The sequence below is a fragment of the Emys orbicularis genome, chromosome 2, assembly GCF_028017835.1.
Source record: "Emys orbicularis isolate rEmyOrb1 chromosome 2, rEmyOrb1.hap1, whole genome shotgun sequence".
In the NCBI taxonomy this organism is placed as follows: Eukaryota; Metazoa; Chordata; order Testudines; family Emydidae; genus Emys; species Emys orbicularis.
The window spans coordinates 114178896-114195358 of record NC_088684.1 but is presented as its reverse complement, the minus strand read 5'-3'; the positions used below and the strand labels follow the sequence as shown (position 1 = coordinate 114195358).

Below are 16463 nucleotides of genomic sequence, written 5' to 3'. Positions count from 1 at the left end.
GGAGCAATGGTCTCAAGTTGCAGTGGGGGAGGTCTAGGTTGGATATTAGGAAACACTATTTCACTAGGAGGGTGATGAAGCACTGGAATGCGTTACCTAGGGAGGTGGTGGAGTCTCCTTCCTTGGAGGTTTTTAAGGCCCGGCTTGACAAAGCCCTGGCTGGGATGATTTAGTTGGGAATTGGTCCTGCTTTGAGCAGGGGGTTGGACTAGATGACCTCCTGAGGTCCCTTCCAACCCTGATATTCTATGATTCTATGATTCTAGACAACAGATGATCAATGACTCCACTGCAGTTACACCAGGGACCAGATGGTTTCACAGTGGAGCCTCCAAGTATTAGATCGCCACAGCATTACATGAAAACCAAATAAAAGTAAAAGAGAGGACAGCAAAGGGCCTTCTAAGCTGTGATATTTAGGGGGGGAAACAGAGAATTCTAGGTCACAAGGAGGAACTTATAAAGAGGAGAGGGGCAATAGCTGAGTATCCATGAGGTTCTCCCCCTCCAAAACGTTCATATAAAACATACATTTAGAGGCCTGTTCCTGAAAAGAAAAGTGTGTTCATGCACAGCACAGATTTAGAGGGACACAAAATTAATTAGAGGACAGATCTACTAAACTATAGTTGTGACCTTGGCCTGGGAACATGAGAAGAAGATCTACTAACCTCTGTGTAATCCCCATAGTGCCTTTTTATTCTATAGGTAATGCATTGTAATTAATTGAACTCAGGGCGGGAAGACAGGAAATCCTGAGCTCTAATCCTGGTTTTGGATTATTGCTACTCATGTTAGACTTGTAAAATTGGATTTTGGACCAGTGTTTCTGTGTCTGGAGAACTCATTTTCTTTCTGCGATATGGTGTGTACAATAAGAGTACAATTGAACAAGATCTCTAGCATTTTAGAATAACATGTTTGCTTTATTATTATGGGTCCTAATATTCATCTAATAGCCATCTAGCACATCTTAGTTCCCCAGCCAGCCTTTGTGAAGTTTTTTTTATTTTGTTGCCCATGAAATATATTTTTGAATTAGCTAATTCATAGTAGGCACTCTCCTTTCAAAGATTAGGAATTTGAGAACTCAGAGTTTCCCCAGAGGGAAATGTTATTGCTGTAGAGTTATTATTGCATTGTAGATGCAATTATTATACTTCTGTCATTCTTTTTTAATGAAACAGTAAAGTATAAAGGATGTTCCATTTGGGGATGGAGGGCTAAAACTTGATCCTGAATGACAGAAATCAAAGGGAATTTTGTTGTTAATTTCAGTGGGAAGAGGATCAGGGCCTTAGTGCCTGACTTTTGTGCTAGGCTATGGCTTTATTTTTTGAAAGCCCTGAGAAATGCAATAATTCTCCAAGAAAATACTGAGTGCCTGGCTGTGATATTCCTCGTGTAAAAAGGATGTTCATTTTTAAAAAGGGATTTTATTGGGTTAGTGATATCATACCTGTGATTTTATTGAAGATTACGGGCCCGAGTATGTCATTGTTCAAACAGTCATACAACTCCATTTGTATCCAGAGTTATAAATCTATCTGTTCATTCAGTTTTTTGGACTAGATTCAGAGTTTATGGATTTTCTAGCCAAGATTACATCTATCAGGACATCAGACAATGTGGGGTTTGGGGTTTGTTTGATTGGGTTTTTTTAGTTTTTTAAATACATAAATCCCATGTATTATAGGCAAAATCTCAAGCAAGTTGTCTTATTTTTTTAGGGATAGCGAATTAAGAGAAGCTACATTTTGACTATGAATGGTGATTTTTTTTTTCTGGAAGACTTAATTTGATGCATGCTGAACAGCCCATACTTTTCTGAAAAATCTTAAAGAGCTTTTCTTGAGTAACCTGTAACTTCTCCTGAGAGTAAAACAATTCCTTACTGATCTGGAACAGAAGATAATCATAGAAGTGTACGACTGGAATGGACCTCAATACATCATCTAGTCCAGTCTCCTGCACTCAAGGCAGGACTAAGTAATAACTAGACCATTCCTGACAGGTGTTTGACTAACCCATTCTTAAAAATCTCCAATAATAATAAACTTTTGGAGATGTCTCAAGCAGAAGCTGACTCACTTGGCCCCAAGGAGGCCTACAAAAGGAAGTAATTAAAGTAACCCAAGTTTGGGGCTTTACCCAGAAGGCCAGTTTTACAATATTTTTGACTATCCACAGATGTTTGAGCAAGGCAATAAAGCAAAAAACTGTTGACTGCATTTGCTAAAAATCTTTCCAACAGTGTAAACTAGGGCTGGTTAAAAATTTTCCATTGAAACTGTTTTTCAACAGAAAATTAGGTTTTTGAGTAAACACAATTTTTCACAGAAAATTTGTTTTTCATTAAAAAACTGAAAAATTTTACATAAAATCAAAATATTTTAATTTAGATATGCTGCTGCAGTGCCTTATGGGAGTTGTAGTTTGGTTGCCTCACATCCTCATTTTGCTCCATGGGCTGGGCTTCCCAGCCAAGCTACATCTCCTATGATGCACCAGGACCTGGGACTCCCATGTAGCTATCCAAGAGGGGAGACTCTGGTAATCATGGGAACTGTAGTCTGACCAGGAGCCCAGCCAATAGAGAAGAATGGGAGCATGAGGCAACCGACCAATAGATTCCACAAGGTACCACTGCAGCATTTTTTATCTTTTTGTTTGTTTTTCTACTGAAATGTTTCAATATTCAAATTTTCTCCAAAAATCAAAATTTTCCACAGGGAAAAATCCATTATCTAACCAACCCCATTCTAAATTCATCTTCATTGGAGCTGAATATAGTCTTATATCCGCTAGCCGTTGCCTCACTCACGCTCTTTGTATTTGCCTGCACAAATGCCAAAATCTAACTGGAGCTGAATGTTTAAAATAGCAGGAAGGCAAAAGATAGACGTTATTTGATAGCTGAAATTCAGCAAATGAACCTTATGGGTTTCCCTGGGAAATTAAAAATCAGTAAAGGGAGGGAGGGAGAAGCATTGTCATGAAAGGTACCAAGAGACCTGCAACAAAGAGAACTGTCAGGAAGAACAACTTGAAGGAAGAGAGAGTGTGTCAGGCACATTTTCAGTTTTAACAATATCTTAATGAAGTTTTCTGTCAGGAATTGTACAAGTGTAGAGCTCTTATGTTTAATATTGTGCTTCTTTGGATAGGGATTCCTTGCTTGAGAAGCCTTCAGTTTAGCATGTAGGCAATTGAGAACTTAATTAATTGACAAGACAGTGTTTTCCCCCATCTAATAAATCCTAATTGCAGAAGACTGATTAGAGAAGGCTGATTCTCAATAGGAAAATAAGCCCCTCAAGTTTGGTATCCTACTTCTAGCCATGGTTTAAAAACTGATGCTGCAGAAGAAAGTGAAACTCCTAAGCCTCATAAATGCACTTAGCCAGTTGTGTACTGCTGAGCCAGGAGGTGTGAAGGCAGTTCTTTCCTGACCTCTACTAACAGTTAAAATATGCATGGAAACATGAGATGTGATTACTGTTCTCTTCCCTAGTTCTCTTCTAATCGCCTATACTTAGTATTGGATTGCAGCAAACTTTTGGAAGGCCATGAACAGCATTTCTTTACTCTCTAGCTATCATTTTGGGGACAGGTATGTCACAGTTTCAGGGTAACTGCACCATTGACCCTCTCCATGATCTGCTCAAGGAATGCCCTCTCAGGCCTCCAGCCAGCCCCTCTTTCTGGGCAGGAACCCGTGTCTCCCCAGATCGGGTTTGAGGTTGCAGTTATCTCAAGCAGATCTGACTAATGGCCAACCCCTGCACTTTGCTTTTTTTCCAAGGGCTGTGACCAGGGAATGTAAGTGGTTATAAGTGACCACATAGCTCTTTCAAAGCAGAGTACATTTATTTAAGGACAAAAGCATGCAGAGAAAACATGAAAAATAGCCAAAGGATCATATACTGAATGTACCAGAAGTCACCTATTGACCAAATGGAGGAGTCTGACAGGGCAAAGTTCTTCCAACCTTTCAGCGGGGTTGGATCCTTGCTTGGACCAAAGGTAAGGTCCATTTGCTGAATCTAAAGACAGGCCCCTCTGTCAGGATAAACCCAGTCTTTTATACCAAAAATTTTGCTTTGTCTCCCAGCCTCCGGAAAATTTCCCCTCTCCTCAGGAGGTCATGCCTCAAAAGGCTGGGTATCTGCATAACCAGCCTGGGGATTTTGCATTCATCACCCCTTAGGGATTCCAGATTCCCCAGGGAAAACCTCTATTGAGCCAAGAACGCACAAAAATGTAACACTTACTGATACAAAAGTCTGTGAATGTTCATGGGGCCCAACTCAATACAACGATCTTTGAAGCTTTTATACTCTCAAGGGCTGGCTCAAGCCTACAAATAACCTTACATTAAATACACTGTAAATACAATAGTTTTAGGATAGGCCTTTGCTCATCCTAGCTGTCACAAGGTAATCTAAACTACAGAAGAGGTTGCATAGTGCTCATGACTCCATTTAGATTTTTCTTATGGTCCTGTCAGGAGATAAAGCCAAGGGGCCAGGCTGTCAGCTGGTATAAATCAGTGTAGCTCTATTGGTTCAGTGACGCTACATTGATTTATGCCAGTTAAGGATTTGCCCTGGAGAGTACATTTTTCATTATGAGATAAATGCTTGAATGCTTAAATCAGTTTTTACTCATTCCTCACTCAGACAAAAACAGAAGTCACAGGATTTGGCCCTGTGTTCAGAAATGGCCAGCATTCACTTACTCTGATGTCTGAAAATGAGATTTTTAGCTGATCCTTTTTAATCCCATTTTGTTTTTTTACTGCGGGCAAAAGGCCCTTGATAGTAACATCCTCCTCATAAAGTCACACAGATTGCTCTTTTTTCTTACTGTGTGCTGTTTGTCCCTGTGGAAATGGTCACATGCTCAGTGGCTGGAATCTGGCCTCAGCATTCCTCTGATGCATCTTCCTGAGAACTCTCACAATGTGATGCACAAGAAGCATTATGTAACTCAGTCACTAGAGCTACATATTGCCAAGTTAAACTGTGTGATTTTTATTCTTTGATTCCCATACACTGCTAGTAACAAAATGCTTTTAATGGCCTCCTAACAATAAGGTGAACTATCTAAGCATCCCGTTAGCAAGAGTTACTGTATCTTAAGGATAATAATAATAAATAATAATCTTTGAATAGCACATTCCATCTTCAGAGTGCTTTACAAACATTCATTCATTCTGAATTAAGGATGAGTTTCTGTCATTTTCAGCACTTTTCCAGTGAAGTAATTGTCCCGTCAACCATGGCAGAGACCAAGCTAATGGTCCTAATTCTCTACTGCATTAAGGTCACTTTTTGCTGCTGCTGTGGTATAAATGAATCATAAAACCAGCATAACTGGCCATGGGATTATACCCCTGGTATATGTGAATCTTCATAGAGCTGAGTGGTGATACCTCTGGCATAGGGTGTATGCCTAGAGGAAGTCCCAGCATTGGTGTGAATCCCAGCTGCTATAACAACTCCTTGAGGCCATAGGGAATGAGCACAATATAGAGCAGTCCTCAGGCTACTGTAATTTATGCCTGGGTACCAGACGGGCACACAGTAGCTCCAGGATCAGGGGAGTGCAAAGATGATTTGAAGAAACTGCTGCACTTCCCTCCTGTGATGTGCTGTGCATTCTTTGGCTGCAGCTGCGGATTGGGGCCAGTGTGTTCTGAGAAGCCTGAAATCATTTCCTAAACTTTGTCAGACAGTAGCCCTGATCCTACACCATATCAGGCGGCCTCAGCTTCCATTTATTTAAACGAGAGTCATCAACTTCCCTGATGTAAATGACTGCATTGTGTGTGGAGGGTACTCAGCACAGGATCAGGCCCCAAGTTCATGTTTTGGATGGTGATTAATGTTCTGTTACTGCTCCCATTGAAAGCAATGACAAAACTCCCATTGACTTCAATGGGTGTAAGAGCAGGCTCAACAAATGTTAATTTCTGAGGTCATCTTGCTGGTTTTCTTTGTTTTTCGAATACCCCTTTCTGCTACTCTCTCTTGCTTTCTAGTCGGAGTTCTCTGATTGTTTCTGTTTGCAGTCTCCCTTTTGTAATTAGATCTTATTTGTTGTGACAGTATTACGTACAGGTTGACTGCCAAGTGATTTCAATTCATGTTCATTTGTAATGAGTACATTTAATAAAGCTGTCCAAGGGGGGAGTGAGAATGGAGGAGGAGGAGGAGGAGAAGAGGAGCTGCTATTGTTCTGCAGTCTGCAAAGCCTAACCAGGCCTCCTTGTTTCTGTGGACTGGCTTTGTGTTCAAACTCTGTTTGGACAAGTTGGGTACAGTCGGGAGGCTCACACACAGCAGACTGGAGGGCAGGGAGGGAGGGAGCTAGAACTAAACTTGTCATATTTGTGAAAGTCAGGAAACAGGCATGAAAGGAAGGAAATTAAGTGAAGAAATCTGCACAGCCTAATTTTTAGCAGATTAGCCCAGGGTGGGAGTGGGAGGGTCACGTCTAACATGACACAACACATTTTGGTTTTTGTGGGTTGGAAATAGAAGAGCAAAGTATAGTCCATAATACCACACACAGTGTGGACATACTGTATACATAATGGAGCAATGTCATTGTCTCACTCTCTGCCTTTTGTGCCGCAAAGTCGCTCTTATACACATTAAACTAAGGAGGATGTGATATGGTCCAAAAACTGATCCTGGATTTTTTTCGCAGACGACTGAGCCAGAGGCCCACTGCTGAGGAACTGGAGCAGAGGAACATTCTGAAACGTAAGTATTTGTACCATTCAGAATTCAACTTGTTAGCTGCTCTGTGTCTTTTATAAAGCACCAAATACAAGTCTGTGGCTATATCACAAATAAGTAATAATATAAGAGCTATGTTTGGGTGGGAATGACTGTGAAAATCACATTCAGTAAGATAACCAATACAAACAGTCTGGGAAGAAAATTCAAACTGAGGGTCATCTTCCAAAGTTCTCACACAGGCAAACCTCCCATTGAAATCCAGTAAAGACTTCAGGATTTAGCCCACAGTTTCTAAACTCTAATCTGTATTGTTCCTTTAAACAAACAAACCTATGGGGAGTTGCAACATCCCTAAAGTAGTTAATGATATTTTAAAGCCACAAAATCTACCCAGACAGCCTGATCCTGTTCCAGTTCGTATGAGTTTTACCACTGATTTCAAGGAGAGGAAGATTGAATCTGAAATAACAATTATTCTAATGAACAAATCAGATATTGAAAAAGTATGGCAGTTATTTTTTATCAAATCAAAATGGTTTTAAATATGAAAAAGATAAAGCTGTTTATTTGAAGATAACTAGTCAGAAAGTAGAGAACAGCAGGAATACAATTTTCACTGACACTCTTGCGTGGGTGATGTATCCTGCATCCTTTCAGGAGCATGGAACTAGAGTATAAAAAAAAAAGCTACAAGAAAAAATATTCTAAAATAACATGTTTAAATTCCTTAGTGTCTCTTTAGGTAGGATCCCATTGTTAAACATTGTATATTTGTTGTTGTTTTGTTTTATTTCTACATTGAACAGAATCCAAGAGGCATGTAATGGGTGATTAGCTCTCTAGAAATTAGTAAAATTAATTGATTAAATACCATGAAATCAAATTTTTAACATGTTTCAGTGGTGTAGTTAGGGAATAAAATGTGCTGGCACTGCAGTGGTTGGTTTTCTGTAAATACGGCACATGAATAGACAGGTAGCTATAGATATAGAGATAAAATTAGATTAGCTATCAGAGCCAATTTAAGCAGATATGGGGTCATCATTCACTTATGAGTGTGTCATCTCCTACTATATTCTCTAAACTTCTATGCCATGTCAGGTGGAGGGAATCAGTCTCCTGGGAGAAATTATTGAAAAAAGAGCTGATGTGTTCAGAACCAAATTCTCCAAAGAGCTCATATTATCACCCCAGAATTCCCAGTCAGCATGAACCATCTGGTACCACACATCACCTGGCACTGGAGCATGACCAATAACCACCACACTGGTAGTGGTGCGGGGGGGAGATGGGGGACCAGGCTGCAGCTTTGGCCGCATTGTCTGAACCATTGACTTAATGGCCAACATTTTAAAACCTAGGTTTCTAAAGATAAGCTGTTACAAGTAAAATTTTCAGACATGCCCAAGTCACTTAGGAACCTAAGTCTCATTGGGACTCAGCCTCCTGAGTCGTTTAGGGATTTTTTTTTAAATGGGACTTTAGCTCCTAAGTGACTTAAATGTATTTGAAACTATTACCCTAAATCTAGAACTACATTTCGGCACCTAAATAAAACATAGATCTAAACATAGATCTGCCATAGAACTCCATATGTCTTGCTAAATGAAAAATTTCCTAAATACTGGGGGGGAAATTGTTACATAATAATTGTATTTATAAGCCACCCCACGCCTTTGCTGAAGCACCTACATGATGAACAAATTCTTGAAATATTATGTAATGAAAACATGAAATATTAAAAATCTAAACTAAGGACCATCAGATACCAGTATGGCACAGCATTACAAGACAGCATTGTTCACTCCCCCTTGAATAGTTCAGTGACGCAATTTAAATAAATATCTAAGAACATAGCTAGATGGACAAATGGATGGATGATGTGAAACAAGAAAATTAAGTCCAAAGATCTTATCCCAAACAAGTGAAACTATTTTTGTTAGCCCAATTCACAATACAGTAAATGAGCACATGGTGTTTTTCAAAGTTAAGCAGGTAGGTTTTCCTCTGTGGCTAGAGCTGAAATTTCCTTGATGCACTTGTCACATTTGACATCGCTGTGTTCTTATATCAAATGCAATTGTGTCAGTATCCGTTCCATGGGGGGGAAACAAAATGAGGCAAAATGTATTTACTCAGCCAGGCTTTGCTCATGCAAAGATCACCTGTCCATTTCCTAGCCCCACTATGATGGAATGAATAAGATAGTCTTCCTGATTGAATTCCAAAAGCACAGGTACTCCTAGCACAAAATCCACTGCCACAGATGGCACTAGTAAATTTAGGGTTGTCTCAGAAGAGGAGCTGAGGGCCTACTGCAGGAAGGTGCTGAGTACTTCCCGGGAGATGCAACATGCCCTCAACTCCCATTGACTTAAATAGGACTCAAGGGCAGGAAGCAGTTTGGGTGAGGAACACAGCACCCTGCAGTTTTGTGTGCTGGATAAGCATGAAGCCTGAACTGATGCTCACCCATGCAGAGGGTCCTTCCAAGGCATGGGTGAGGCACATTAGTTTGTGAGGAAACTTGCATGGTGACTGCAGGGCCGGTACAAGGATGTTTCACACCCTAGGCGCAACTTCCACCTTGCGCTCTCCCCGAGCCCTGAGGCAGCTCCCCTCCGCCCTGAGGCACGCCCCCCCCTGCAGCAACTCCCCACCACCCCCCTCCGCCCTGAGGCGCCCCCCCCACCCCCCCGTGGCAGCTCCCCACCTCCCCCGCCAGGGGAGCTGTGCGGCAGCTCCCCACCCCAGCTCACCTCTGCTCCGCCTCCTCCCTGAGCACGCCATCGCTGCTCCGCTTCTCCCGCCTCCCAGGCTTGCGGCGCCAATCAGCTGTTTGGCGCCGCAAGCCTGGGAGGGAGAGAAGCAGAGCGGGGCAGCGTGCTCAGGGGAGGAGGCGGAGCAGAGGTGAGCTGGGGCGGGGAGTTCCCCTGCGTGCTGCCGCCCCCCCCTTACTTGCTGCAGGCGGCCCTCCCTGCGCCCCCCCTGCCCCAGCTCCCTCCGCATAAATGCCGACGACAACCGGGGCAGCCGAAGATCCAGCCGCCGCGGTCGCCGCTGAAGAAAATGCCGCCCCCCAAATGTTAGTGCCCTAGGCGACTGCCTAGGTCGCCTAATAGGTTGCACCGGCTCTGGGTGACTGCATCGGTGATGAAGAGAGGACTTCAGCTTTTAAGGATGCCAGGTTGGCACCTTCAATGAGCATGAATTCCCTGTAAAAAGGCAATGAGATTGGATCTGATGGGTCTGACACAATTTCAGTTGAAATGTCACACTGGCACTGACGTCAGGCCTGAAAATTCCAGTTCTTCTCACACAAAGAGGCTAGCGAGAAAGAGGGGATCTCCTGACCACTTAAAACAAAACACACAAAGCAACAGTTTTGTAACCTCTCTAGTTCTAAAAGGACTTCATCAATTTTAGCCATGTGTTAAATAAAGAAATCACCTTCTGGCTTCAGACAAGGACAATTGCCAATGACCAGCTTTCACTTGGTAAAGGTTTCACCCTACACAGTTGTCTCTAAAGCTTGGTAACTGGGCTGAGGGAAACAAGGAGACAGGAAAAATAGTGCAGTTGTTGAGAAGCCTCATTTCTGCCCTTTCAGACACTTATTTAAATTATAAATTAATGGAGATGTCCTATCTCCTAGAACTGGAAGGGACCTTGAAAGGTCATAGAGTCCAGCCCCCTGCCTTCACTAGCACGACCAAGTACTGATTTTGCCCCAGATCCTTAAATGGCCTCCTCAAGGATTGAACTCACAATCCTGGGTTTAGCAGGCCAATGCTCAAACCACTGAGCTATCCCTCCCCCACTATTTGTAGCCTTCCAGCCAATTTGTTTTATTCTGAACCCTGTTAGAAGCTGTTTACCTCTCCCAATTCACAGCCTGATCCTTCAAAGATTTACTCAATGGCACTGTTTCTGTGAGTAAACTGTTGATAGGATCAGCTCCTTAGATTTTGTGGAACGATAAATCAGTCTGATTGGGGACTGATTGGAGGGAGAAACTATGCAGGGAACTTTTAAAAAAAGGAAGAAAAAGAGAAACAATTTAGCAATACATGTATTCCAAATAGTATAGAAAAGGTGCTTGGGATCTGTCCCCTGCTGTCTTCTTATACTTCTGCTATAGCATGAAATTCCTTCCTCCGGAAAATTTTATTTTAAAAGTATTACTGGAAATCTGTCATTTGAAATTAAAGGGCCCTATTATAATAGGAGACAGTCATGCGCAGCATGTCTTAAATTGGTGCATTTTTAGTGGGAAACCCTGGTCCCACTGATGTCAGTGGGAGTTTTGCAATTGACTTTACTGGGGCCAGGGTTTCACCTCTACTGATTAGAGCCTCAGACTGGGAATCAGGAGACCCGGTTTCAAATCCTAGCTCTGCCTCCAATTTGCTCTGTGATCGTGGACAAGTCAAATCACTTCTCTGTGCTGTACGGCTGGTCTATGCCCACTTTTGAACACCAGTTTAACTGCATCGTTTTAAATAAACTCCTGGTGTGGACACTTTTAGATCAGTTTGAGTGCCTTAAATTGGCTTAACTTAATTCAGTTGGTAACTGAAAGTTTTAAGATTACCCGCAGTAGGGATTTGCCCGGATTGAGCTACATTGGTTCCAGCACCAGTTGAGTTAAATCAGTTCTCCCCCTGTGTGTAGAACAGCCCTTAGTTTCCTTTTCTCTAAAACAGGGGTAATATTTACCCACCATTGTAAAATACTTTGAGATCCTTGGATGAAAGGTACTGTATACAATAGACTGTATGTGTAAAGTAATAGTATATTATTATTATTTCTTGACTCATTGAAGGTACTCCACCTTAGGAGTCCGCTCCAGCAGCTCAGTAATGAACACTTTGTTGTGGCTTATTGCTTAGTTAGCTCAGCTATCTGTGTATTCTGATTGTGCCTAGACAATGGGGTAAACTTTTCAAAAAGAGTCTAAATAAGGATATGGCTTCACTGCAGAGTTAACTCCTCTTGAGTTAGTCTAGTTCAAGTGAGAGCCAGACACACAGTGAAATAACACTCGAGCTACACAAATTAATTGTGTTAGCAGTTGACAAGTGGGGCTGATTCTAGCCGGTATCCCCTCTTGGATCGGCCAACACTCAAGTTATTCTCGGGTTAACTCTGCAGTGAAGACAAGCCGTAACTGACTTAGGAGCCTACATCCCATTGTTTAAATTCCTACATCTCACTGACTTTCAATGAGATTTAGACTTGTAAGTGCCTAAGTCACTTTTGAAACTGTGACTTTTAAGAGCTTTGGAAAGTTTTGCCCTGAGCCTGTTTTTTACGTTTCGGGATCAATGAGGCTTGTGAAAGTTTAATAGAGCTGGCAGTGCTAGATATTACTTTCCTGAGCCTTTGTGATACAGGCTTGTCTTGGTAAGAAACTGCCATGTGGCCTATTAGGTTTTAGTTTGTTTAGCATGTCGCCCCCAGTGTTGGCTGTTGCGCTCCTGTGCTGTGTTATGCAAGGCCCAGATCAGAAGGACCTTCTCACCACTCTGTTAGACAATAGCTCAGATAATGGCAGTCTGTCTGGGACTTTACCCACTACCCCTATTGTGAGTTTCGTTTCCAAACCCTCCACTGAGTAGCTGTGGACAAATTATCCTGTGGCCAGGGAAAAAATACTTCTGCTTCTTCCCAAGCTCCTGCCCTCTCAGCCTGTTCTTCTCAGAGGCTAGCTGTATTATCACTGTCCACCGCTAGGCCACCAGAATGCAGACAATGGTTTCTGGAGCACTGGCTGTCTGCCTGGTAATGCTAAAAAGTGAAACGCACAAAGAAGTAAAATTCATACTGATAGTGAGACAGAAGATCTGGATATTTCATGATGCATAGAAGAAAGTGCAGTAGCAAATGAGTAGGGAAGTTCGCTGTTCCCAGAAGGACTTTCTCTGCATCTGACAAGCCCTGAAATATAAGTAGGGCCCTACCAAATTCACGGTCATGAGAAATACCTCACAGACTGGGAAATCTGGTTTCCCCCTCCCCCCGTGAAATCTGGTCTTTTGTGTGCTTTTACCCTATATTATACAGATTTCATGGGGGAGACCAGTGTTTCTCAAATTGGGGGTCCTGACCCAAAAAGGAGTGGCAGGGGGGGGTCACAAGGTTATTTTAAGGGGGTCACAGTATTGCCAACCTTACTTCTGCAAGTAAGAGCGGTCGAAGAGCGGTGGTTGCTGGCCTGGCACCCAGCCAGTAGCAGCGCAAAAGTAAGGGTGGCAATACCATACCATGCCATCCTTTCTTCCACACTGCTGCTGGTGGTGACTTTGCCTTCAGAGCTGGGATCCCGGCCAGCAGCTGCCACACTCTGGCTGACCAGCTCTGATGGCAGTGCCACCACCAGCAGCAGCACAAAAGGGTAGCAGTACCGCAACCCCCACTACAATAACCTTGCGACACACACACACACACGTACACAACTCCTTTTTGGGTCAGGATCCCTACAATTACAATACTGTGACATTTCAGATTTAAATAGCTGAAATCATGAAATTTACTATTTTTAAAATCCTATGACCATGAAATTGACCAAAATGGACCATGAATTTGGTATACTGATGTAGAGGCTTATTCGTTGCATACTGTGCATTTTGATCATGCCAACAGTCTAGAATCATGTAAATCTTTTTCTAGCTCGGAATGAGCAAGAGGAGCAGGAGGAAAAACGGGAGATAAAGAGAAGATTAACACGCAAGGTGAGAGGCAACTTTTATACTGTTGTAGTCCAGCTGGAACTTTCTACTGACTGCATAAACCTTTGCCTTTTTCTTTTCCAGAGCACCCTTTTTAAAAAGAGAACTTAAAATATTATTGAACGAAATCTTAAACTGTCTATGCATTTAAAGGGCGAAAACCCAGGGGAAAGAGAGGAGCATCTCTGGGGACTTCCAGGGCAATTATTAGAAATAATGGAATGAAAATGAGCAAAGGAAAATTTAGGCTCAAGAGCAGGAAAGCATTTCTTAAGAGTAGCCTGTAAGAGTAAAAGCTTAACATTGATCTAATGCTATTTCCATTGAAGTCAGTGGCTCCCAATGATTTCTATGGGAGCAGAGTTAAGACAATGCTGAGTGCTTTTGAAAATCCTACTCAAGCCACATTATACTGGGGAATGGACTTTTAATGGAAGGGAACTGTTGCCTTAACATTTAAAACTAGATAGGAACAAAGCCGTGGAGAATAGTGTGTAGTGCAGAAAAGGGAACAATCCTGTCTTGGCAGAAGAGGATGGACTAGATGACCTAATAGGTCTTTGCCATCTATGATTTTTCTACTCTTAAGGTTAAATAGTAATAATTTTATATATACTTGGTGAGCTGGTGTGAATCATCATAGAGCAGTGGTGGGCAACCTGCAGTCCTCCGCCGCTTCCCGCAGCTCCCATTGGCCACTGGGAGGTGCGGGCAGCCGGGCCTGCGGACGGTCAATGTAAACAGTCTTGCGGCTCGCCAGTGGATTACCCTGACAGGCCGCAGGTTGCCCACCACTGTCCTAGAGCCATTGATTTCAGCGGCACTATACTAATTTATATTCGTTGAGGACCTTGCCTGTTGTTTTTAAATAAAGTTTGTTTGGCAATTATATCAATATTTCCCATATGAGGAGAGAGATGGAAGAAGCACTACTGTGAACTCATAGCGTTAAATAATTCTCTTGTCCAAACAATTTTATAAACACCAAGAAGTTGAATAGAGAGTTGTAACATATATAAATAATAAAAGTGATAAAGGACTATAAACAGGATATATGTTGTAATATGAAAACAAAAGTTTTAATTCCAGGCTAATATTTGGGTCAGTTCGTCTTCTGTCTAACCTGGCTTCTTTCACCCTTAGAAATAATGGCCCAGAGGCAGTTTATAGCTCTATCTTGTCAATGGAGCTATGCCAATTTACAGATGAGGATCGCCCACTGAGCTATAATGTTTTAAAAAAAACCCATAAATTCCTGACAACAAGACTAAGCACATTTCCACTGCCATCCTGTTATACCGATGTTTGAGGAAAAGAATCAATTCACACTTCAAGGCAAAGCTTGGGTTAATCTCTGCACAGAAATTGCAAATATCATTTTGCAAGTCTTTCATTCTTGTTATATTTAGACAGGCAAACATGTACAGGAATCCAGTCCAAATGGTAGTGCTATTTGCTAAACAAACATGCAAGATAGAAACATTGCGTACACACACAAATAATTGCCAAAGAATCTGGCTTTCATATACCAACCTGCCCTGTCACTGTACAGTTCCCCGCCACACACCCGCCCTTCAGGAAATGCAGAAGGCAAGAGCAGCTACTTGCACTGAAGAGGTCACCACTACAACGACTAAAGTGTTCTGTCTACTGCAGTGGTCTCCAACCTTTTTACGCCCAAGATCACTTTTTGAATTTAAGGGCAACCTAGGATGAACCCATCCCCTTCCCCAAAGCCCTGCCCCACTCACTCCATCCCCTGCTCTCTCCATCACTCACTTTCACCGGGCTGGGGTGGAGGGTTGGGGAGGGGGTGCAGGCTCTTGGCTGGAGCCGAGGGGTTCGCAGTGTGGGAGGGGGCTCTGGGCTGAGCCTGGGGCAGGGGGTTGGGGTGCAGGAGGGGGTACAGGGTGCTGGCTCTGGGAGGGGGGTCAGGGATGGGGCAGAGTGTTAGGGTGCAGTCTCCGGGAGGGGGCTCAGGGCTGGTTTGGGGGGCTGGGGCTTGGGGTGCTGCGGGGGCAGTGCTTGCAGGCAGGAGCAGCGTGCGGAGGGAGACCCCCGCCCCCGGAGGCACGCTGCCCACTTCCGGGAGCGGCATGGGGCCGGGACAGGCAGGGAGCTTGTCTTAGCGGCAGCCCCGCTGTGCCACTGGAGATCGCGATCAACTGGGAGATCCCAGTTGGTGACCACTGGTCTACTGTATAACTGCAACTCTACCTGTGATCCTGAAGATTTCAGTTACTTGACAGGCAATTCCTGTTCGCACTTGCAAACAATAGCAACAGTTGAGTCTGTTACTGCACACCCTCCGTTCCCATTAAACTAGGTTCTTTGACACTCATATCACACTCTAGACACGTTCCTTTTGGCCGTTTTTGGACTTTTACTAAATAAGGATATGATCTCATGAGCCCTACACGTACTATAATCACACTGAATTTCAGTGGGAGCTTTGTGCATGGAAAGCTCCTGGGATCAGGCCCTAAGTGGATACATGGCTTAGGTGGTTTATCTGTTTTCAATTTTTAAACTAATTGTTCTAGTGACAGCTTCTAATTGCCTGTAATTATACAGAAAGAACCATGGTACTTCACTACTATTGGATTTTGCTGTGATCTACGAATGTACTGTGTCCCTGTAGATAACAAATGCTCAGAAATCACTAGAGAGAAGGAATGAATAAAGTTTGAAAGTTGACAAATAACAATTAGGAACGCCAAGTACCTGGTGAATTTCAGAAAGATTACAATTATTCCCCAAGCTCTCACTTTCATGAATATGGCCCAGATATGTCTCTGCATCTTGAGTACCGGGGCAGGTTCTCTCTGCCCAGCTGTACTGAAGTCTTATTAACAAAGGATGTTAAACCTGAGATCAGGGACAAAGCTAACTGGTCTTTCCAAATGTTTACTCCACTATACCTGCCTGTTTCTGGGTGGTATTTAATGTACGCGCACACACAGAGCAAATTCAAGGTGAT

The 16463-nt window shown here is 42.9% G+C and overlaps 1 protein-coding gene across 1 annotated transcript in view; it reads left to right on the top strand.

The window, feature by feature from the left end:
• Positions 1 to 16463, top strand: part of PHACTR1 (phosphatase and actin regulator 1) — a 169490-nt gene that overhangs the window by 137864 nt on the left and 15163 nt on the right. Inside the window, exons 8-9 of the mRNA XM_065398332.1 lie at positions 6718 to 6773; positions 13425 to 13486. Coding sequence (XP_065254404.1) covers positions 6718 to 6773; positions 13425 to 13486 — 118 coding nt within the window. The remainder of the gene's footprint in view (positions 1 to 6717; positions 6774 to 13424; positions 13487 to 16463) is intronic.